The following is a 23,179-nucleotide window of genomic DNA, read 5'->3' on the forward strand; positions in this document are numbered from 1 at the left end:
ATGCTTCTCACAGAACTGAGTTGAAAAGCACATGAGCACACACATCTGTTGGTTGAGATGGAGGTCTCATGAACTTATACCCTCACCACCTCAGCTGGCGTTGAACTGTAATACTCTTAATTTTAGCCTCCTGAATAGCTAGTGAAGTTAGGATTTAGGCATAAGCTTCCACACCCGGGGAAAAATAGATATTGAGTTATCTATATTGGAGTAGGGAACAGTTAACAGCTAAGAATAAGCATAGGAATCCAAATGGAGACTCCTAAAGTATGAAAGGGATGAGACTTTGTGGAAAACAAACACAGAGCTATGTTCTCAGAATCAGCTGAATCACAAACACAAAACAAACAAGGAATCTATATTCCCTAGACACCCATATCTCCCATGCATGAAACTGCTGATTCTGGAAAGCTCTATTTTCATCCGAAAATCTTTTGCCTGAGTAATTATATTGGCTTCCAAATGCTGGTGGAGCCAGAGTTCTTACTGTTAGTATGCCCTCAGTTTTCAGATCTTCAGGATACAGCTGGAGATTGAGATGTCATTCTCTCATTCTCCTCTCTAAAGGTTACCTTTATGTGCCAGCCACTTCAGGGAGTACAAGCAGTTTCCCAGGAATCTTGCTGGGTACAAAAGCAAGACGGAAAGCAAACCATCTGCCTGCTGGAATACAAGCCATTGTGTGTAGACATGAGCTGTGGCTCAAGTGGTACAGTGATAGAAGGCCTGCCTAGCAAATATGAGGCTCTGAGTTTGATTCCAGCACCACCAAATAAATAAATAAAGCCATCATGGAGACATACACAAAGAATTTTGCAAATGGAGAGAAAGAAATGATTTCAGGCACCAGAAAGACTCCAAGAGTGAATTGTAAGCTGAAAGAAGGTTGAGATATGAAGCTTCCCACTAACATTTCCTGTGCTCCTGAAGTCCTTTCCTAATGAGTTCCAGTGATTACCACAGTTGACATTTAAAAGGTTTCCGTACACCTATCACTTCTTCTAGAAACAATAGTTTTAAAGTCTTTAGGTTAAAAAAACAAAACAAAACAAAAAACTTCATTAGTCCAGATTCTACTGCCAATAACACAATTCTACAGCCTGGATAAGTTTTAATGAAAAGCAGTTTATTTCAGCTCCCACTTCTGGAGATCCAAAGGCGAGATGGGGGGGGGGGGCGGGGGGCACAGCGTTCAGTGTTGGCCTTCTTGCTGGCAAAGTCCTGAGAGGGTATAAAATGTTACAAGGTAAAAGTAAAAAACTTCTGTACCTTCAGAGTAGGGGAGGAAAAGCGGCCTTTTCTCTAGTAATTTACTTAAAAGCCAATAATTTTTTTTTCTCTTAACATAGGTAAAGAAAGAACCCAGTTTACCACCCGGGGTCAGGATGACCAGCATCCCAGAGGCAATCACATGGTAAAGCCAGGTTTACTTATGTTTCATGATAGCCTAGTATGGAAATGTGGATACGATGTTAACAAAAGTAGCTAAAGAACTCTTGTGAAGTGGAGTAGGAGGGAAACTGGTAGAAAGGCTCTAAAGAGCCTTTAGAACCAGATGACTCACACCAGCCACCTTCATGCTGCAGTAACAAACTCTTGCTCCAGAGCCTCTGGGCCTAATTGTCTTGGAAGCCTTAGAATAAAGCTTTTACTGGTTTAAGACAAACCATCACAGACATGTGATTATTTAAATGAATCCCTCCTCTTCCCCCCCAAAAGGACCTATTCTTCATTAAAGTCTCAGCTAGCTAGTTATATACTAAATGAAATCTAATGAATACTTGGATAATAAAATATATAATGCTTTACAGAGACTGATTTTTTATATCATAGTGACATAAAATAGACTATATTATCTTAATTCATCCAGTTGATTTGAGCAAGCCATTCCTCCTATAGTGAAATCTCAAATCCATGGCATGGTCTAGCAGCATGAAGCATGCAGGTGCAACTGGAGTTCTTGGTCCCTGGAGCTGCCAGTCTCCTCCATGGAGAGAGATTGCCATCTAGCATGGACTCTGGGAGCTGCAGCCAGCTTCCACATGGCAAACTAGACCTCAGGCATATTAAATTGGGGATATGAATATTATTCCCACTTACTATCAGGGAATTCTGCTCTTGAGGTGTTATTGAATCACAGGACGTGTCTATTCACAGGATCTATCTATTACTTATTGCTCAAGCTCTACAACCCACATATGCTCCAAGATCTGACTGGGATGCCAGTGAGTCCTCCCTCTCCAGGTTGAATCTGGCCTCTGTGTGTATAGGAGGGAGGTTGAGAGACACTGGTTATGGTTTGTCTCAGTCCATTTGGCTGCTGTAACAAAATATACACCTTACTGGGTAATTTCTGAACCATAGAAATTTATTGCTCTACTGGAGACATCTTCACATAAGGCTGAAGGAACTTCTTTAATAAGGCACTAATCCCATTCATAAGGACCCTACCCTAATGACCTAATTACCACCCTAGAAGCCCCACCATTTGATACCAATACATGAAAGATATAGCCATTCAGATATTCAGATTTAACACTGCTTTTCTTTTTCTTTTTTTTTCTTCTTCTTTTCTTGTGTCTTATTTCTTTCAAGATAGGATCTCTCTGTGTAGCCCATGCTGGCCTCAAACTTAAAATCCTGACTTAGCTTCCTGAGTGCTGGCATTACAGGTCTGCATCATCAACTGTGACAAGACCACAACATTGTTAAGTAGGTAATAGAAGTACTGGATACAGATCTCAGAAGGCACAAAGGGTGCACAGTAAAAGTGCAGAGGAAGACAGAAGCTCCTGAATTTCTTCCCAAGTGGCCCATTTACCCACTCTAGGGGTGGATTGACATCTTATTCTCTTATATGGCATCCCAATGACAATTCATGAATTCACAAACACACATGCATATATTTGTTCACCGTAAAAATTGAAGCATTCAGGGCCGGGAGTTTGGCCTAGTGGTAGAAGTGCTTGCCTAGCATGCACAAAGACCTGGATTCTACTCCTCGGTGCCACGTATACATAGAAAAAGCCGGAAGTGGTGCTGAGGCTCAAGTGGTAGAGCTCTAGTCTTGAGAAAGCCCAAGGACAGTGCTCAGGCCCTGAGCTCAAGGCCCAGGACTGACAAAAAAAAAATGGAAGCATTCTTCAGGCTTCATAGTACATCTTTTTACTTCATAATATAACTTGGAGAACAGTCCACATGGGAACACATTGGGTTACCTTGTCCTTTTTTTTTTTTTTTTTTTTTTTTTTTTTTGCCAGTCCTGGGCTTGAGCTCAGGGCCTGAGCACTGTCCTTGGACTTTCTCAAGGCTAGAGCTCTACCACTTGAGCCTCAGCACCACTTCTGGCTTTTTTCTATGTATGTGGTACCGAGGAATCGAACCCGGGTCTTCATGCATGCTAGGCAAGCACTTTAACCACTAGGCCAAACTCCCGGCCCCTACCTTGTCCTTTTTGTGTGCTGGTACTGGAGTACTTTACCACTTAGTCACATCTCTACTTCCAGCTTTTTTGGGGGAACGGGGGTGCCGGTCCTATGGCTTGAACTCAGGTTTGGGGTGCTGTCCCTGACCTATTTTGCTTAAGGATAGTATTCCATTACTTAGCCACAGCTCCACTTCTGGCTTTTTTTTTCCTGTGGGTCATAGGGCTTGAACTCTGAGCCTGGGTGTTGTCTTAAGCTCTTCAGCTCAAGGCTACCACCCTACTCCTGAGCCATAGCCCCACTTATCATTTTCTAGTGATTAATTGGAGATAAGAGTCTCACAGTCTTTAATAAGCTGGCTTTGAACCGTGTTCCTTAACTCTCATCCTCCTGAGTAGCTAGGATTACAGGTATGAGCCACCATGGTACGTGGCTGACTTTTTTTTTTCTAATTTGATAATTAATTGGAGATAGGAATCCTAACTACTCAGAAAGCTGAGATCTGGGGATCATGGCTTAAAGCCAGCCCAAAAGTCCATGAGACTCATCTCCAATTAACCACCAGAAAGCCAGAAGTAGTGCTGTGGCTCAAAGTGGTAGAGCACTAACTTTGAGCAAAAAAAAGCTCAAGGACAGCACCCAGACCCTGAATTCAAACCTGATGACCATCTCCACCAACAACAGGCTTTCCTGCCGTGGCTGGCTGGCTTTGAACTGTGATCCTCATATATAAGCTTCCTGAGTAGCTAGGGTTGTAGCAGGCATGAATCACTGGTGCCTGACCCTCTTTTTTTATTGATTTTTATTTATTTTATTTTATTTTTAAGCTCAGAATCAAACTCAGAGCCTTGTATTTACTAGGAACATGAAATGAAATCCACTCTGTTTAGTGGTTGTCTCTGGTTTAGACATAGGTATATAGTTCTGTAATTACTAGTACCCTGGAGTTACAGAATAATTTAATCAGTATTGATTTTGGTTTTTTTTTGGTGCTGGTCCTAGAGCTTGAACTGGCATCCTAGGGTGCTGTCCCTGGAGCTTTTGTGCTCAAGGATAGCACACTGGCACTTGAGCCACAGCTCCACTTCTAGTATTTTTGATGGTTAATTGGAAATAAGAATTTCATGGACTTTCCTGCTCTGACTGGCTTCGAGCTGTGATCCTCAGATCTCAGCCTCCTGAGCAACTAGGCTCCTAGCCCCCAGCCAAGAATTCTTACATTAGGCTAAGAGATGAATGACATCAGTGTGCTAAACAACAGCACACTGATAAACAGATCTGATAAACAGATGGTAGTATTATTCAAAATTTATAGATCCTTAAAGATATAGGCCAGAGAAATAATAAATAAAAGATTCATAACCAGAAAGTCAGAGTCAGGATTCCTGGAGTCCGTATGCAGTATTGTTTCCCTTCAACTGCATGGTATTCTGCAATGATCATAGGGTTAGCAGAGCTGAGAATGTGGCTTAGTGGTAGAGTGCTTGTCTAGCATTCATGAGCCCTGGATTCAATTCCTCAGTACCACATAACCAGAAAGAACTGGAAGTGGCACTGTGGCTCAAGTGGTAGAGTGCTTGCCTAGCATGCACAAAGCCTTGGGTTCGATTCCTCTATATCACATACACAGAAAATGCCAAAAGTGATGCTGTGGCTCAAGCAGCATAGTGCTAGCCTTGAGAAAGCTCAAGGACAGTGCCTAGGCTCTGATTTCAAGCCCCAGAACTGGCAACAAAAAAAATCCAGGCCAGGAGTGTGGCCTAGCAGTAGAGTGCCTGCTTAGTATATATGAAGCTGAGTTCAATTCCTCAGAACCACATATAACAGAAAAGGCTGGAGGCTGTGCTGTGGCTCAAGTGGTAGAATGTTGGTCTTGAGACAGCCCGGAACAGTACCCAGACCCTGAGTTCAAGCCTCAGAACTGGCAAAAAAATCCAAATTAAATTCTTGGCCATCCCAGTGTGCTGGAGGGTCTACTCCTCACCTGTGTTCACCATCACTTTTGTCTTTACTTCTGAGACACATCTTTATTTTGAACTTGGGAAGGATACAAACTTAACATCTTCATTTTCAACATAATGTCTTTCCCAATATCACATATTTCTCTCTGTCTCTCTGTCTCTGTCTCTGTCTCCCTCCCTCCCTCCCTCCCTCCCTCCCTCCCTCTCTCTCTCTCTCTCTCTCTCTCTCTCTCTCTCTCTCTCTCTCTCTCTCTCTCTCTCTCTCTCTCTCCCTCTTTCCCTCTCTCCCTCTCCCCCCCTCTCTCTGTCTCTCTCAGGTCCCAGCATCTCCAGCCTTTGTGGATATAGACAACACTTTTCTCTACATGACATTTGGAGCCCTTACTTAAGTATAGGACAGAGAGATAGAGGCCCTAGAAAGTCTTTGAAAACTGTTAACTTTTGTGTTTCTGTTGCATGCTTTGTAACTAGATGCTCTGGCTATAAAATGTTGAAAGGTAAAAGAGGTCTACTATTTAGACCAACTTTTTTTTTTCTGAAGCAATGAGAGTAGAGGAAAAACTCCTCTGAGAGTGAGAGGAAGGCTCTTATTTAGAGAAGACAATTTGAAGAGCTCTTAGTTGCTTGAAAATCAGGCCAGCTTCTTACTCTGAAATGGAGAAGGTGGGAATAATGATTTCAACTGCTGCAAAACTAGGGATGTAACTCAGTGACAGATTTCCTGCTTATGTAAGAAACTGAGTTCTAGCCCCAGGACAGCAATGAAAACAAAAATAATGTACTCAGAATAATCTAACAAGTATTTGTTCCTCAGGAGAGGGGTGGTCTCTGAAGGTTTTTTCCCTCCTCAGGGATTGGAGCAGAGAAAAGACCCAGCATGCTTCCAAAGAGAGAAGCTCAGGGCGCTCCACACAGCCTGCCTGTCTCCCAGATGAGCACATCTTACGGAGGAGAGAGTACTGCGAAGCAGAAAAATGGTCCTTTAAGGCCTCCTAAAAAGCCAAGAGGGTTGATACTTCTGATAATGTGAATCCCATTCTGCTGTGTTCCTTGACTTTCTTCCTTGACTTCCTTTACTTTAAGATTATTGCCTGTCTTAGTTGGCATTGGAGGATAGAGAAAAAGGTATGTGACTTCCTTGGGACACAGAGGTATGTATAAGAACAAGAGAATTTTCTAGAGCAAGAGCAAAGGGGAGAGCTGAGTAGCTCCCAGTTGTCTATAGTTGGGTGGAGAGCAAGCCTGGGATCTATTCAGACAAAAGGTAATGATTCTGTAGGGCTCTTGGGAGATCCTAGGTGTAGAACTATAGAACACTGTGCCACTTGCTCTTCTAGCCTAACAGAGGTTCTGATTGTTGTATTTGGGATCTCAATATTGGTATATTTGTGGTAACTTTGATGTATCGAATGTGTTCCCCAAAATTCATAGGTTGAAATCCTAAATGCCAATATGATGTTATTTGGAAGTGGGGCCATTGGGAGGTGATTAGGTCACAAAGCCAGAGCCTTCATGAGTGGGATTAGTGATTTTGTAAGGAAACCCCAAAGTACCAAAGTATTCTCTTGTCCTCTCTCTGCCATGTGAAGAAACAATGACAAGTTGGCTGTCAGCAATTCAGAACCTGACTACACTGGCTCCTTCATCTCAGACCTCAGCTTGAGAACTATGGGAAACAAATTTTTATTTGTTACCAGTCCCTCTATGAACGGTACTTTGTTTTGTCCACTTGAGCTAAGACAGCAGCCCAGAATGTTAGTGCAGAATATCATGGCTGTTTGTCATTATTCCATTGTTCATTACTTCCTTCCTCTGACATTTATTAAGTAGCCGCTTAGTAAGAAGCATGTTTAGGCTTGGGCAGAGATTACAATGATGAGTAAGACATGAAGTCTTTTTGTGTGTGTGTGTGGATCTTGGGGCTTGGCGCTGTTCTTGAACTCTTCAGCTCAAGGCTACCATCCTAGCCTTGAGTCAAGCCCCACTTCCCATTTTCTAGGGGTTAGTTGGAGATAAGAGTCTCAGATCCTTTTGTGCCCAGGCTGGCTTTGAACCTTGATCCTAGGATCTCAGCCTCCTGAGTAGCTAAGATTACAGGCATGAGCCACCACTCGCGGCTATGAAGTCTTTTCTTTAAGCAGCTCTGTGCTCTTAGGACATCCAATCCCATATACAAGACAGTAGAATAGAAGACAGAGCAGCTTGAGAAGTACATTATAAGAAAGATAGTCAAGCCAGCGTTGTGGCTCATGCCTGTAATCCTAGCCACTCAGGAGACTGAGATCTGAGGATCAGTGTTCAAAGCCAGTCCAGGTACAAAAGAACCTGAGACTTTTATTGCCAATTAACTTCTAGAAAATGGGAAGTGGAGCTGTGGCTCAAGGGGTAGGGCAGCAGCCTGGAGCTGAAGAGCTCGGGGACAATGCCCAGGCCCAGTGGTAGGGCAGTAGCCTTGAGCTGAAGAGCTCAGGGACAGCTCCCAGGCCGAGTTCAAACCCCATGACTCACAAAGGGGGGGGAGGGGGGAAGGAGGGAGAGAGAAAAGAAAAACAGGTATTCAAAACTGTCTGTCTAGATGCAGTGTTGACAAAATATCTTAGAAACCTGCATTGATATTCATAGGGAGGGAGGGTAAATTGGCACAGCCTTTCTGGAAGATATTTTGGCAATATATATCCAAAATCATGAAAACACATTTTTTTTTTTGCTAGTCCTGGGGCTTGAACTCTAGGCCTGGGCACTGTCCTTGAGCTTTTTCAAGGCTAACAATCTACTACATGGAACCACACCACCACTTCTAGCTTTTTTCTGTATATGTGGTATCAGAGAATCAAATGCAGGTCTTCATGCATTCTGGGGACGCATTCTACCACTAGGCCACATTCCCAGCTGAAAACAATCTTTATAGAAAGTTTCTTTTTTAAAAAATAGATATTTATTTACATAATTCTTAAATTGTATGTTTCAGGTTTATTAAGTAGTTAACAAATATTCTCTAAGGACAACTGCATTCACAGATTCCAACTATGTGATTACTTCTTTTGCCCATTCTTCTCTCTCTTTTCTTTCTCAAATAACCTCCTTCAGGTATGGTTCAAAATAGAATTTATCTTCTTCATATCTTGTCCACTGCTCCTTATGCAAGATCTGTTGCCTCTTATCAAGAGCTCTCTTGATGTGAAACACCCTGTCATTATAGTTTCTTAGGAAGCCTTCTTATGACTTCTTTTATATCTTCATCTGCCTATTATGGTATCATCTCACAATAATCCCAGTTTGTTTATCATGCAGCATTGTAATAGCATTTTCGAACACCATCTAGCCACCACCCACAGGCTGAAACAGCAGATCTGCCCACCATTGTGACTGGAGAGTGAAGGATTGCCTTCTCTAGAAGGTTTCTGTCTATCTATAAATAGATTAAAATGTATGGAAAATTTTTGCCATAAGAGCCAGGCACCAATGGTTCATACCTGTAATCCTATCTACTCAGGAGGCTGAGATGTGAGAATCACAGTTCAAAACCAGCCCAGGCATGAAATCTATGAGACTCTTATCTCCAATTAACCACCAGTAAACCAAAAGTGGTCCTGTAGCTCAAAGTGGTAGAGCACTATCCTTGAGCTGAAGAACTCAAGGACAGCACCCAGGCCCAGAATTTAAGCCTGTGACTGACAAAAAAAAAAAAAAAAGTTGGCTATAAGGATATATAAAGATGGCATCACTGGTTATAATATGAAGAAAAGGTTGAAGCAACATACACACTAGCAGATCAGCTAAGCAAATTATGGAATCATTGGCAGCTAGGACTCTGAAGGTGTGGGCATGGCAGCTCTCTAACTCTGTCCAGGAGAGAACTGAATAGCTGGAGGCTAGAGTGGCCTGGACCTTTTGATCAAGAAGTCTGCAGCCTGGCTCGTGGCTCCTGGCTCTAAATGTTGCTGGCCAAGGGAGACAGAGCCCTTACAGCAAGATTTTTTTTTTGGGTGGGTCTTGGGGCTTGAACTAGGTAGGCCTGGGCGCTGACCCTGAGCTCTTCAGCTCAAGTCTACCTCTCTACCCCTGGGCCTGGGCATTGTCCTGAGCTCTTCAGCTCAAGGCTACTGCCTACCCTTAGCCAGTCCTGTTTTCTAGGAGTTAATTGAAGATAAGAGTCTCAGGTCCTTTTGTACCCAGGCTGGTTTTGAACCTTGATCCTCAGATCTCAGCCTCCTGAGTAGCTAGGATTACAGGCACGAGCCACTGTGCCCCTTCTTACACCAAGATTTAAAGAACCTAATTTATACAGTCTTAAGCCACATAAACTGCAGATCCAAAAAGCTTCCAGCTTTTTGGTGATTAGAAATAAGAGTCTCATGGACTTTCTTCTCTGGGCTGGCTTTGAAGCACAATCATTAGATTTCAATCTCCTAAGTATTTGGGGTTTCAGGAGTAAACCTCCAGTGCCTCGCTTCAGTATTCAATTTTATTTTATTTTGTATTTATTTGCCAATCCTGGGCCTTCATCTCTGGACTTGAGCACTGTCCCTAAGCTCCTTTTGCTCAAGTCTAGCACTCTATCTTTTTAGAACTCCTTCAGGTTATTTTATGTGTTTGAGCATATGCACATGTATGTGTATCTACTCAGTTCTCTTTATTTTGCCTCACTCCCTTTTTTCCCTTACCCAACATGTTAGCTAGATTATTTTCTACTACTTTGCTCTACTTTTTCATCAGAAACTTCTATGAAACATAGCTGCCACCTCTTCCTTCACTATATAACCATATACCTTGTATTAGTTGCTGCTATCCTTCTATCTCCTTTCTATGTCCACCCTGATCTTCTTAGACCACCAAGGCACATCTTTGTTTCTATAATCGTTAAACATTGCTGGAGCAGCGTGATGACTAGTTTTCATTAGGGATTGCCACAAATACAAGATTGTATTTATCAACTGCAGTAGCTTTTGTAGGCAAGATTTTTCATCCTTACTGGAGAAGAGTTCCACACATAGGGTCTTGAGCATTGAAATTGCTCCCCTCCAATCTTGTAACAGGAAAATGCACCACAACTCATTACTCAGTCTTAAGTAATCTTCAAGAAATCACCAACTAAAAGGACACAGGACATAAAAATCTCTACCAAAATTTTGTCCCCATGTACATAAATCTCAGTGAATAAACTAAATTAGTGAATAAACAGGGCAACATGTCTCCCTCAAAGGCCAGCAACTCCACAATAAAGGACTTCAGTGTTAGTGAAGGGTAAGAAGTTTCAATGAGGGGCCAGGAGTTTGGCCTAGTGGTAGAGTGTTTGCCTAGCATGCATGAAGACCCAGCTTCAATTCCTCAGTCCACATACATAGAAAAGCCAGAAGTGGTGCTGTGGCTCGGGTGGTAGAGCACTACCTTGAGGAAAAGCCAAGGACAGTGCTCAGGCCCTGAGTTCAGTCCCCAGGACTGGCAAAAAAAAAAAAAAAAGTTCAATGAACTCAGTAAAACAATGACAAGAATGGCTGCCCCAAAACTGACTCAAAGAAGAAAGAAGCTAGGGGAGGAGGATGCAGGGAATACACTCATGGAGATAGCAGTAGGAGGATGGGCTGGCTAAATGCTAGGCAGAAAGCCAAGCTATGAGTACGCCTAAATAGTCCTGATTTATCTTACATGTGGCCAGTGACATGGGGCATGGGGCTGAAGCTGCTTCCAGCCAGCCACAGATAGTGGCATCTCAGACAAGAGGGAGTTAAGAGTTCTTGTCCTCTTCTGGATCTAAACATCTGTGTGGTTTTAGGAGTATCTTTTCATTTCTAACAGTTTTCATTTTCTTGTCTTTAAATTAATGGTCTGGATTACGGTATATAATTTATTGTTGTAAATCTGTTTCTTTTTTTTTTTAATTGAGATGGGTGTAATTCATATAACATAAAATTAGCTACTCTAAGATTGCAACTCAGTAGTATTTAGCAACTAATAATATTGTACAATTACCATCTCTGTCTTGTTCTGAAATATTTTCATCACATATTCCCTCCCCCCAAGCACCTCTAGCTTTCTGTCTCTATTACTTACTTATTCTAGATATTTCATAAAAAAGAAAACACAGCGTCTGGCTATTCGTGTTGGCTTCTTTCACTTCAAATAACATTCTGATTCATTCACATTGTATCCTGCATGTGTTCTTGCATCTTGCCTTCATGATTTTGAGCTCCAGAACTATGAATCCACTTTGTTGTTGGTCATGGAGCTTGAACTCAGGGCCTGGGTGCTACCCATGAGCTCTTTTGCTCAAGGCTAGTGCTCTACCACTTTGAGCCATGGTGCCATTTCTGTTTTTTTGAGTAGTTAATTGAAGATAAGAGTCTCATGGAGTTTTCTGCCTGGGTTCGCTTCAAACATGATCCTCAGATCTTAGACTCCTGAGTAGCTAAAATTACAGGGGTTAGCCACTGGCACCCAGCCCCCTTTGATTTTTTTTATTAAAGAATTTATTAACAGGGCCGGGAGTTTGGCCTAGTGGTTAAAGTGCTTGCCTATCATGCATGAAGGCCCGGGTTCGATTCCTCAGTACCACATACATAGAAAAAAGCCAGAAGTGGTGCTGAGGCTCAAGTGGTAGAGCTCCAGCCTTGAGAAAGTCCAAGGACAGTGCTGAGGCCCTGAGCTCAAGCCCAGGACTGGCAAAAACCAAACAAACAAACAAAAAAAAGAATTTATTAACATTGATTTTTACATCATATTTCAAATGACAAGTATTCAAGAAGGGAATCTCTATATACAATCACTGGCACTTAGATTTTAGAACATAATTAAAATTAAGCTGAGGGTTTGTATGTCCTCCTTTGATTTTTAATCTTCTTCTCAACACACACATAATGAGCTCTAGTTAAGCACAAAGTAGTTGTTGAGGGGAAGTGGTGAAGAATCATGTATCTCTTTGCATCTAAGGTTGTCCCCAAAGTACTGGGCAGATTCAGAATGGCATCCATTCAGAGTGGCAAATAGTGGTACTTGTGGCAGTTTTAGGAAATACACTGCTGGGAGCATGGGTTGCAAAATAGATAAATATTAAGTATGAACATGATGTGTGTGTGTGTGTGTGTGTGTGTGTGTGTGTGAGAGAGAGAGTACTGGAGCTTAAACTCAGGGCCTGGATGCTGTCCTTTAGCTTTTTCACTTAAGGTTGACACTACCACTTGAGCTACAGCTTTACCTCTGGCTTTTTGGGAGATAATTGAAGATAAGAATTGCATAGAAAAAAAAAAAGAGTTGCATAGATTTTTCTGTTGAGGTTGGCTTTGAATCTTGATCATTAGCTTATTAAGTATCTAGGATTACAACTGTGGGCCTCAGGCACCTAGCTAATTTTTGTCTTTTTAAAATTCATGTTATAATCCCATAGCTTGGTGCCAGTGACCCATGCCTATAATCCTAGCTTCTGAGGAAGCTGAGATCTAGACAATTGCAGTTTTGAGGTCAGCCCAGGCAGACAAGTTCCCTGGCATATCCAACTAACTAGCAAAAAGAGCACTGGCTCATGCCTGTAATTCTAGCTACTCAGGAGGTTGAGATCTGAGGATCTAGGTTCAAAGCCAGCCTGGGCACTAAAGAACCGGATACTCTTATCTCCAATTAATCACTAGAAAACAGAAAATGGGTCTGTGGCTCCAGGGGTAGCCTTGAGCTGAAGAGCTCAGAGACAGTGCTCAGGCCCAAGTACAAGCCCCATGACCCACAAAAAAAAAAGATGTGTAGACATGGCTCAAGTGGTTGTATGAAGTACACTGACTTCAAATCCCCATACAAGCAAGCCAAGCAAATAAAAACAAAACTTAGAGATGGAAATTTCTCATGTGTACTGTGAGACCACCATGTAACTTTTATCTTTGTTGTGCTGCTTCAAAAATACTGTGCTCACCACGAAGTTATTGGTTTTATTAATTGGTAAAAATTAAAACACATTTAAAATTTTGAGAAGAAAGGCCAAAGCGGAAGCCCACACACAATCCAGAAATGTTTTCAGGCCAACAAAGCTTTAATGTATCTGAGCCACTTAGCTTATTAACGAACTAAAATTGAATTAATAATTAGTTCCTTTTCATGTGGAAGCCAGAAAACTGCCTCAGGCAGAAATAGGAAGTGGGTTTATCCACAGGCAGAAACCATAATCCAAACAGCAAATCAGTAAGAAATACACAGATATTTAGTTCAGGACAACAAGCAGGCCAGGTATTTTGCTCATTCACAAAGTGTAGAAGTAATTTTCCTCTCCAAGTCCTCCAAAGGCCGGAAGGAGCTGCTGGCCCCGCCCCGTGCCGGCCACACCCACTCGCAGAGGCCCCGCCCCCTCCGGGGCTCGCTTCTCAGGTCCCTGCCCCGCCCCGCGGTTCCCGCGTGCACTTGAAGATGGCGGCTGCTGTTGCGAGTTTGCTCCGGGCCTCGGTGAGTGACTGTTGGCTGGGCACAGGCGTGGAAACACTGTGATGGCCGTGGGCATTGCTTCCCAGATAGTCTCGCGCTCCGGCCTGGGGCTATTCGCCCTTCTGGGAGGGTACGGGCGGGTAACGGACCCAGAGGCCTCCATGGACGTCCAGTGCGCTTGCGCAAGACTATCCTCCCCCCCCCCCCCCCCCCCCCCCCGCCTGCGTCCCTCCGCGCGGGGTCGCGGACCCTGGCCCCATGCCCCACCTCCACTAAGCATCTGGTCCTGGGGCTGGAATCAGGTGTCCTGACCCTGTCTCGGTCACTGACTTTGACCTTGCCAAGTTACTTCGCTTTCTGGGCTTCAATTTACTTGAATCCCAAGTAGGAAGAAGCGATGCCTGCTTGTAGCTGTTGCTCTGGACACACTCTTAAATGTTGAGAGGACCCAATGCTACTGTAACAAAAGCCTCTGCTCCCAGTGCCTTTTTGCTACCCTCCCTATCCTTTCTCATCATGGGGTTCAAGGCAGGCCCTTCCTCCTTCCTGCGTCACCCCCGACCTTAAAGTTGAGCAAACACTCCCGGAGGATGAACTTTGCTCTACTTGTTTGTTCGTTTCTGAGGAAACCTTGATTGGTGGAACATGGCAATATTTGGTGCAGGGAAATGGCTTATACTGGGGATCAGCCGGGTCTTCCTCAGTTGCTTTATAAAAGCAGAGACTTGAGTCTTGCTGTCATTTCAGAAGGTCTCCTCCTCCTTGCAATCTTGAAGGGAAGGAAGCAGAGGGAAGTGATAAGAACAGGGGGATCCAGTCTTTACCCAGAGTTGAGGGTTTGGTATTTGGTTTGCAAAGCCTAGAACTGCTGAAGCCATCATTAACATGATGTCTTTTCATCTCTGCCAGACTTAATCACCCTTATTGAGTGTCTTCCTAATAGAAAACCTCTCTTTACAGGTTGCCCGACATGCAAACACCATCTCTCAGGGAATTTCTGTGTCTGCGGCCCTTAGGCATGTTGCTTCTAGAAAATCGTGCTTAACAAACACATTGTGGTCTGGCTCTACTCAAGCAAAATTGGCCTTTAGCACTAGTAAGTGTCATTGTGCTTCCCATGTAAAGGAAACATGAATCATTATTTTTGGACAGGACAGTACCTCTGAACCCCAACTTGTGAAACCTAGAATGAAGATATACTGAAAAAGCAGCTGTATGGGGCATTACCAGCAAACAGTGCTTTATTGACCTCATTAAAACTAACATCTACCCATCAGAAAAATTGAAAAAAGAAAACAAAAAGAATAAAGCCAAGCCATAGCTTAAAGAATGTAATTCTTTTCTAAAAAGAATTTTTTTTTTCTTTTCTTTTTTTGTCAGTCCTGGGGCTTGAACTCAGTGCCTGAGCACTGTCCCTGGGCTTTTTCAAGGCTAGAGCCACTACACCACTTCCAGCTTTTTCTATGGATGTGGTATTGAGGAATCGAACCTAAGTTTTCATGCAAGCTAGGCAAGCACTCTACCACCAGGCCAAACTCCTGGCCCTAAGAATATAATTCTTAGGTAACAAATGAATTTTTCTAAGATGTCTAAAGAAATACAACTATTCAATAATGAAAAGATAACTGGGTAAAATAGAAACCTTGTCTCATCCCAAACAAATTAAGGCAGTCTCTGGGGTGAAACGAGGGATCAGTAATTTTTTTTTTCCATATGCGATCAGTAATTTTTAAAAGTTCACCAGGTAGTTGTAATATGCAACCAGAGTTGAGAATTACTCAGCTGCATTATACTCATCTCATTTCCTTATTGGTTGCCAGAGCTTTTAAACTGTGTTGAAGGGAACTGTGTATGTGTTTCTGTCTATCATATTCTTTCTGGACTTGCTGTGTATAAAGGGTAGAAGCAAGTCTTCTCCAGGTTTTTTAGTTGATTGGGTTTGGTGGGGGGTGAGAAAGTGGTGCTGGAGTAGAACCAGGCAGTCACACTTGCTGGACAAATGTTCTACCATTTTATTATACCACAACCCTCCTTTCTAGTCTCCATACATCTCTGTATCTATTCTTTCTATTCCCTGCCATACCTAAGTACCACTCACTGAGATAACTGAAATCACCACCTGACATCAGTCTTACACTCCTAATCTTCCCCCAAACAGCCATAAAGTCCACTCTTGCTTGGCTCCCTTATCTCCTCTGAGAAGTAGACACTCTGCTGCCTGACATTGGAGGACCTGCCTGGCTTAGCCTTCAACCAGTTTTCACCCAATTTGTCTTCTGCTCTTCTTCCCACCATACTCAAAGGCTCTGTGCATTGTAATCAGACTGAGCCATGAGCACTTTTCTGCCCCATCTCTTCCTGCCAGTCCTCCATGCTTCTTAGCATGTCCTGTCTCTGTTTTCTGAACCATGTTTAGAATTCATCTCCAACTCTCACATCTTCTTTATGTCCTCCCTACTGTCTGCCTCCCTGCCTTTAATTTCCAAAGCACCTTGAGAATTTGTGCCCATTTTAAATCTAGTGCACTAAAGATGGACAAATTTACCTGAATTTGTATTACAAATTAATTTTTATGAGCGTTTAAATAAAATCATAGTGTTTACCAGTGATGAATTAACTATGGATACGGATTCTTTATTTTTTTTATTTTTTCCTAGGTTCCTCATCGTATGCTCCTGCTGTCACCCAGCATGCACCTTACTTTAAAGGCACAGCTGTTGTCAATGGAGAGTTCAAAGAGCTTAGCCTTGATGATTTTAAGGGAAAATACTTGGTGCTTTTCTTCTATCCTTTGGATTTGTGAGTGATTTCTATGACATTTTCATATGATCCTAGGAGCAAGTACTGCCCCTTACCCTCATGCTGAAACTTCCCATTTGTACTTTATCTTCTACTGGGGGCGGAGAATTCCCTCTGACCATTCGTCACTGATGACCTTGTTCATCGCTTAGGAGTGACTAACTTAGTGGGAAGAATGTGTGGAGTTGAATATGACCTTGTCTTAGTACTTTTTTTGCAGCGGTGGTTCCCTAAGACAGCTAGAAGTAGAGGTATGGCTCAAGTTGTGAAGTGGTAACTTTGAGTGAAAAAGCTAAGCAAGATTGTAAAATTCTGAGTTCAAGCCCCAGTACCAGCCCACACAGAGAAAGAGAGAGAGAGAAAGTAATGGCTTCCCTAGTGTGACCCGAACACTGGAATCCCTTGAAGAGGCTTACATTTCCACCTTGGAACTAGTGTTTAGAATATTTAATGTTCATAATATTCATGCTTAAATTCATATTTCTAAATTATCTGATGCTCTTTTTTCCCCCCTAGCACCTTTGTGTGTCCTACAGAAATTGTTGCCTTCAGTGACAAAGCCAATGAGTTTCATGACGTGAACTGTGAAGTAATTGCAGTTTCGGTGGACTCTCACTTTAGCCATCTTGCCTGGATCAACACACCAAGGAAGGTACATTACCAGTCACCTCGCTGTGTACTCATGACTTTATTTATTTTATATTTTATTTTTAGTTATATAATCTATAGTAAAATCATGTTATTATTTATAAGATACATGGTGATAGTTTTATATATACACATGCATTGTCAGATGATCAAATCAGAAAATCCTCTCTTTTAGTCAGGCACCAGTGGTTCATACCTATAATCCTGGTTACTTAGGAGGCTGAAATCTGAGGATCATGGTTCAAAGCCTGCCTGGGCAGGAAAGTCTGGAATTTTCATCTCTAATTAACTGACAAAAAAGCCAAAAGCTGTGGTTCGAATACTAGGGTGCTAGCTCTAAGCACAAAAGCTCAGAGACAGTGCCCCACTTCTGAGTTTAAGCTCTAGGACTGACACACTTCCCCCTCCAAAAAAAAAAATCTCCGGCCGGGAGTTTGGCTTAGTGGTTGAGTGCTTGCCTAGCATTCATGAAGACCCGGGTTCGATTCCTCGGAATCACTTGCATAGAAAAAACGCCAGAAGTGGTGCTGTGGCTTAAGTGGTAGAGCTCTAGCCTTGAGAAAACCCAAGGGCAAAGCTCAGGCCCTGAGCCCAAGGCCAGGATGGGCAAAAATAAATAAATCTCTTTTTGGTCATTTGTAGTCACCACTTTGCTATGCCATAGAAGCCAAGAGCTTCTTCCTCCCATCTACCTTTGTACTTGCTGTTCAGCATCTCACCCCTCCCCTGGCTTCTTAACACATAGCTCCCCATAAAGACTGACCAAGAAGTTGTCAAAGCATGGCCAGTCTAAGCAGACTGTTTCTAAGTCTGTGCCTACTGGCAGTCTGTTTACTCTCTGTCTCCTGTGACACTACATGTATGTTTAGTGCACTGAAGTTGGTTTCGTTCTGTATGATCATGTTTGTGGGACTAGAAATATCAAATTATTCAGTGTTTATTTCTTTTCCATTTTTTTTTCTTTTCCATTTTTATATTTCAGAAATGTTATCTTTAACTCAAAGAGTGCTATAAAAGTTAGAATAAAGCTGGGCACCAGTGGCTCACACCTATAATCCATCTACTCAGGAAGATGAGATCTGAGGATCTTGGTTCAAAGCCAGCTCAGGCATGAAAGTCCGTGAAACTTTTATCTCCAATTAACCATCAAAAAACTGGAACTAGCCCTGTGGCTCCAGTGGTAGAGTGGCAACATTAAACTGAAGAGCTCAGGGACAGTGCCCAGGCCCAGAGTTCAAGCCCCATGACTGACCAAAAACAAAAAAAGTTAGAAAAAGGCTAAGAGTATCAGCTGAGTTTAAATCCTTGCTCTGCCTCTTTCTGGCTGTGAACTGGAGAAAGGAACTTAACCTTTCTGTGAAGTACCTTATCTATAAAATGGCCATGGTAGTAGAATCTGCTCCAGCAGGACTAAGGGAGGATATTAGTTAATAGGAAGAATTTTTTAGTTTGCATTGGCTGTTACATGGGCAGTTACTGTTAGATATTTACATGTTGCCATTATTGTTGGTTTCAAACATTGTTACATGGTTCAGAACTGTTAAGATTACCCCTGACAGCCATTTTGTGTTTGCGTTTTTATTAGAATGGAGGCTTGGGCCACATGAACATTGCACTCTTGTCGGATTTAACCAAACAAATTTCCCGGGACTATGGTGTGCTGTTGGAAGGTGCCGGCCTTGCACTCAGGTAAGATCCTGTTGATCATCAGCATGGTTTTCTGTATTTAGGATTGTCCAGACTCTTAGGAGACTTATATGGACTTTAAGAACCCAATTTTTGTTGTTGTCATGGTGGTGGTTTTTCTTTTTTGGATCTTTTAGTTTGTCTAGAATTCATTCCCTTTCCCTTTCCATCTCTCTCTCCCTCTCTTTTTCTCTCCCTTCCTTCCTTCCTTCCTTCCTTCCTTCCTTCCTTCCTTCCTTCCTTCCTTCCTTCCTCTGTTCCTCCCTTCCTCTTTCCCTCTTTTTCTCCTTTTCTCCCTCCCTCGTCCTGGGCTTGAACTCAGGGCTTTGGTGCTTTTTTGCTCAAGGCTAGCACTCTACCACTTGAGCCACAGTGCCCCTTCTGGCCTTTTCGGTTTATGTGGTACTGAGGAATCAAACCCTGAGCTTCATGCATGCTAATGCTAGGCAAGCTCTCTACCACTAAGCCAACATTCCCAGCCACAGTAAAGGCTTTTTTTTTTTTTTTTAATTTTTTTTGGTCGGTTGTGGAGCTTGAACTCTGGGCTTGGGCACTGTCCCTGACTTCTTTACCTTAAGACCAGTGCTCTACCACGTTGAGCCACAGCACCACTACTGGTTTTCTGGTGGTTCATTGGAGATAGGAAATAAGAGTTTCACAGACTTTCATGCCTGGGTTGGCTTTGAATTGCGATCCTCAGATCTCAGCCTCCTGAGTAGGTAGGATTACAAGAGTGAGGAAAACCACTTTTAAAAGCAAAAACATAGCAGAACATGGTGACTCAAGCCTATACCCCTAGCTCCTGGGAAGCAGAAATGGGAGATTACAGTTTGAGCAAGCACTTGCTGGGCATAATAGTGTCTATCCTCTCAAGCTACAGGGCAAAACACAGGGCCTGGCTACAATGACATACATGATCAGAGTAGTACAGATAGGAGGATCACAGTCCAGACTGACCCCAGAATAACTTGAGAAGCTGCCTCGAAAGTAACGGACACAAAACGGGCTGGAAGGGTGGGTTAGGTGCTATAATGCCTCCATAGCAGGTGTGATGGCCTGAATTCAACCTTAGCCCTTAGTACTTCCCCCCAAAACCCTGAAACAACAAAAACCCCTCAATTTTAGTCGGCATAGGTATTGATGAAATACCTCTTGTGAGTGTGGTCAGCTTTCTGGGCCAACATGTGTAGCCCAGTCTGCCAGTTCCTTCTCCTCTTAGAGAAGGATGTTCCATGATTGATGAACACACTGGTCTCTTCTCCCATCCAGTTCAGGCTGCTGCTGGCAGGGAGGCAGTCACACCATTTGGAGGAGGGCTCCACCTTGCCTGAGGCTGCCTCCTGGGTTGGTATTGGTCCTGACAACCCAAGATGTGGGTTTAGTTATCTGTTTTTACTCTGCTGCTTAGATGATGGGTGATTTAGAGAAAAGTATTTTTCTCCTGTTTTCTCAGAACAAAAATAAAGATGACCCTCACAGGTTGGTGATGAGGATTAACTGGGGGAGGTGCTAGAGTTTGGGGCAGTTTCGGGTAGTTAGCCTTCTGTTTCTGCATACCATCATTCCCTGGAGTGTGAAAGCAGTTGTCTGCAGACATGGGGCTCTTGATGTCTGCTAAGAATGAATGTGAAGGAGGGACTGGGGGGGCACTGACCTCAGGTGCCATGTGATTTTGTTGGGACTCTACACTTGAGCCATGTCTCCAGTTTAATAAAGACTAATTTAATAAATGCTTTATTAGAAAGAAAACCCAAAACAGAAGGGTATGTGTCAACCTGTTATGATGTCCAGTGCTGTTGATGTACTTACTAATGAGGATAAATGTGACACAGAGGTCTCTTCATAATTGATCCCAATGGAGTTATCAAGCATCTGAGTGTCAATGACCTGCCAGTGGGCCGGAGCGTAGAAGAGACCCTCCGCCTAGTGAAGGCATTCCAGTTTGTGGAAACCCATGGAGAAGTCTGCCCAGCAAACTGGACCCCAGATTCTCCTACAGTAAGTTCTCCCAAAGGCAGTGGGACCACAGTAGAGGATCCCAGGTCTTTTTCACTACCAAAGGAGCCCGGTTGGAAGCAAGGGCGCAAATAGCATCCATGGATGCAGCTGTGGGTTGGTGGGTGGGCTGTGGGGTGATACAGGCTATTTATGGGATAACTTCCCCATATTAATTTATTTATTTTTATTGTTTTTGTCAGTCATAGGACTTGAACTCTGGACCTGGGCATTGTCCCTAAGCTCTTCAGCTCCAGGCTACCACCCTACCCTTTGAGCCACAGTGCCACTTCCGGTTTTCTGGTGGTTAATTGGAGATAAGCCTGAGCTGGCTTTGAACCGAGATCCTTAGATCTCAGCCTCCTGAGTAGCTAAGATTACAAGCAGGAGCCACTGCACCTGGCTCCTCCATCTGTTTTGAAGGAAACAGACCAATCTGTAAAGGACCTTTAGGTCAAAATTGGGAGCTTTCAGCTCACTTTTGACACTGTTTGCACAAAGTCACTATTATCTAGTTAATTGACTTTATATTTTCAGATCAAGCCAAGTCCGACAGCTTCCAAAGAATACTTTGAGAAGGTACATCAGTAGATGATCGCTGTGCACCTGAAGCTTCACTACCGAAAAGAACCCCAGTCAGCGCCAGTTTAGCATTTCAAGGATTATTTATAGAAGGAAAAACTCAATCATGCTTATATTTATAGATACTGCTCTTTTTTGCTTTTAACAGAAAACCCTTTTGTTTTCATTTCCTGGAGAGCTATTACCCTTACTGTTTTTTTGTTTTTAAACACTGGCTGAAACTTTGTTCAGGTAGTTAGCTAACTAAGAAGTCCTTTATTGGCAACATTATTATTGATCATGTCTTCAGTGAGCAAAGGAGAAACTTCCTTCTTCCCTTCCAGGGCTTTGCTGTACCAAACTAACACAAGCACAGAATGCTTCTGATCAAGAGTCATGATTTTTTTTTTCTTGAAGGTCTTTGTATTAAATAAAGTGAATGTCTTTTACGGCAACATAGCTTTATGTTGTTAGACTCGGCTATCTGAGCTAACTCAAAATGACGGATGTCTATGTGATAGAAAAAAATGTGAATCAAGACTAAAACATGGTGGCAACAAGACTTAACTGATCATGCATGACCCTGCCCCTAAGGTTTACAATTTACAGTTTTTTTATTTACTAGCTGACTTAGTTCAGTGTGTATGTTCAGATAATGATTTGATATAATTATAAAGGATGTATATTAAATCCAGAGATTGAATTTTGATTCAAGTGCTTGGTGTAAAATGTATCATAAAAATAAATGCACCTTAAAATACTTGAATTTTTCATATCATTCACTATTGGGTCTCCTTGATCAAGGCTCTGTTTTTCTCTGATTTCCTCCATGCTTTGTGGGCATTTACACTGATGCTGCCTCCACCCAGGGAAGTCTAGAGGGGCAATCAGGAAAATACTATTTCAGTAAATTCTTGAGTGCTGGTGCCTGGGATAACAGGCCTGTTTTTCTCCAAAGGGCTCCCTAATTGATCTAGTATTTAACAAAGAAAGAACGGGTGAGGGGAACCTAACAAAAAGCCAGTCTGGCTGATGGGTGGCCCGCTACCACACTGCAGCTGCCAGGAGAGATACCAACTACACTTAATGTTCTTTTAAAAATTCTCTGTAGGGCTGGGAGTTTGGCCTAGCATGCCTAGCATGCATGAAGACCCGGGTTCGATTCCTTGGTACCACATACATAGAAGAAAGCCGGAAGTGGTGCTGAGGCTCAAGTGGTAGAGCTCTAGCCTTGAGAAAATCCAAGGACAGTGCTCAGGCCCTGAGCTCAAGCCCAGGACTGGCAAAAAAAAAAAAAAAAAAAATTCTCTGTAATTGGGCTGGTAGTTTGGCCTAGTGGTAGAGTGCTTGCTTAGCATGCACAAAGACCATGTATGTAGAGAGAGAGAAGCCAGAAGTGTGGCTTCAGTGGTAGAGCACTGGCCTTGAAGAAAGCTCAAGGACAGTGCTCATGCCCTGAGTTCAAGCCCCAGGACAGGCAAAAAAAATTTTTTTTTCACTGTAATTTTTTTTTTTTTTTTACCAGTCCTGGGACTTGTGTTCAAGGCCTAAGACACTGTCCTTGTACACTTTTTGCTCAGGCTAGCAGTCTGCCACTTGAGCCACAGCGCCACTTCTGGCTTTTTCTGTGTATGTGGTGCAGAGGAGTCTCACTGACTTTCCTGCCCTGGCTGGATTTGAACCATGATCCTCAGATCTCAGCTT

The 23,179-nt window shown here is 42.9% G+C and overlaps 1 protein-coding gene and 1 pseudogene across 1 annotated transcript; one reads left to right on the top strand and one right to left on the bottom strand.

Moving 5' to 3' along the window:
- Positions 1-8,410: 8,410 nt before the first annotated feature.
- On the bottom strand, positions 8,411-8,747 carry LOC150053766 (cytochrome b-c1 complex subunit 7 pseudogene; annotated as a pseudogene).
- Positions 8,748-13,728: 4,981 nt separating this feature from the next.
- Positions 13,729-22,235, top strand: Prdx3 (peroxiredoxin 3). Its single transcript, XM_090345762.1, has 7 exons — positions 13,729-13,807; positions 14,747-14,882; positions 16,444-16,585; positions 17,102-17,237; positions 18,819-18,922; positions 20,752-20,917; positions 21,452-22,235. Exons 1-7 carry the CDS (start codon positions 13,772-13,774, stop codon positions 21,503-21,505), a joined length of 774 nt encoding a protein of 257 aa, XP_090201888.1. The 5' UTR covers positions 13,729-13,771; the 3' UTR covers positions 21,506-22,235.
- Positions 22,236-23,179: the final 944 nt, after the last annotated feature.

Source organism: Megascapheus bottae, chromosome 15, assembly GCF_031878675.1.
Source record: "Megascapheus bottae isolate mThoBot1 chromosome 15, mThoBot2.hap1, whole genome shotgun sequence".
Lineage (NCBI taxonomy): Eukaryota > Metazoa > Chordata > Mammalia > Rodentia > Geomyidae > Megascapheus > Megascapheus bottae.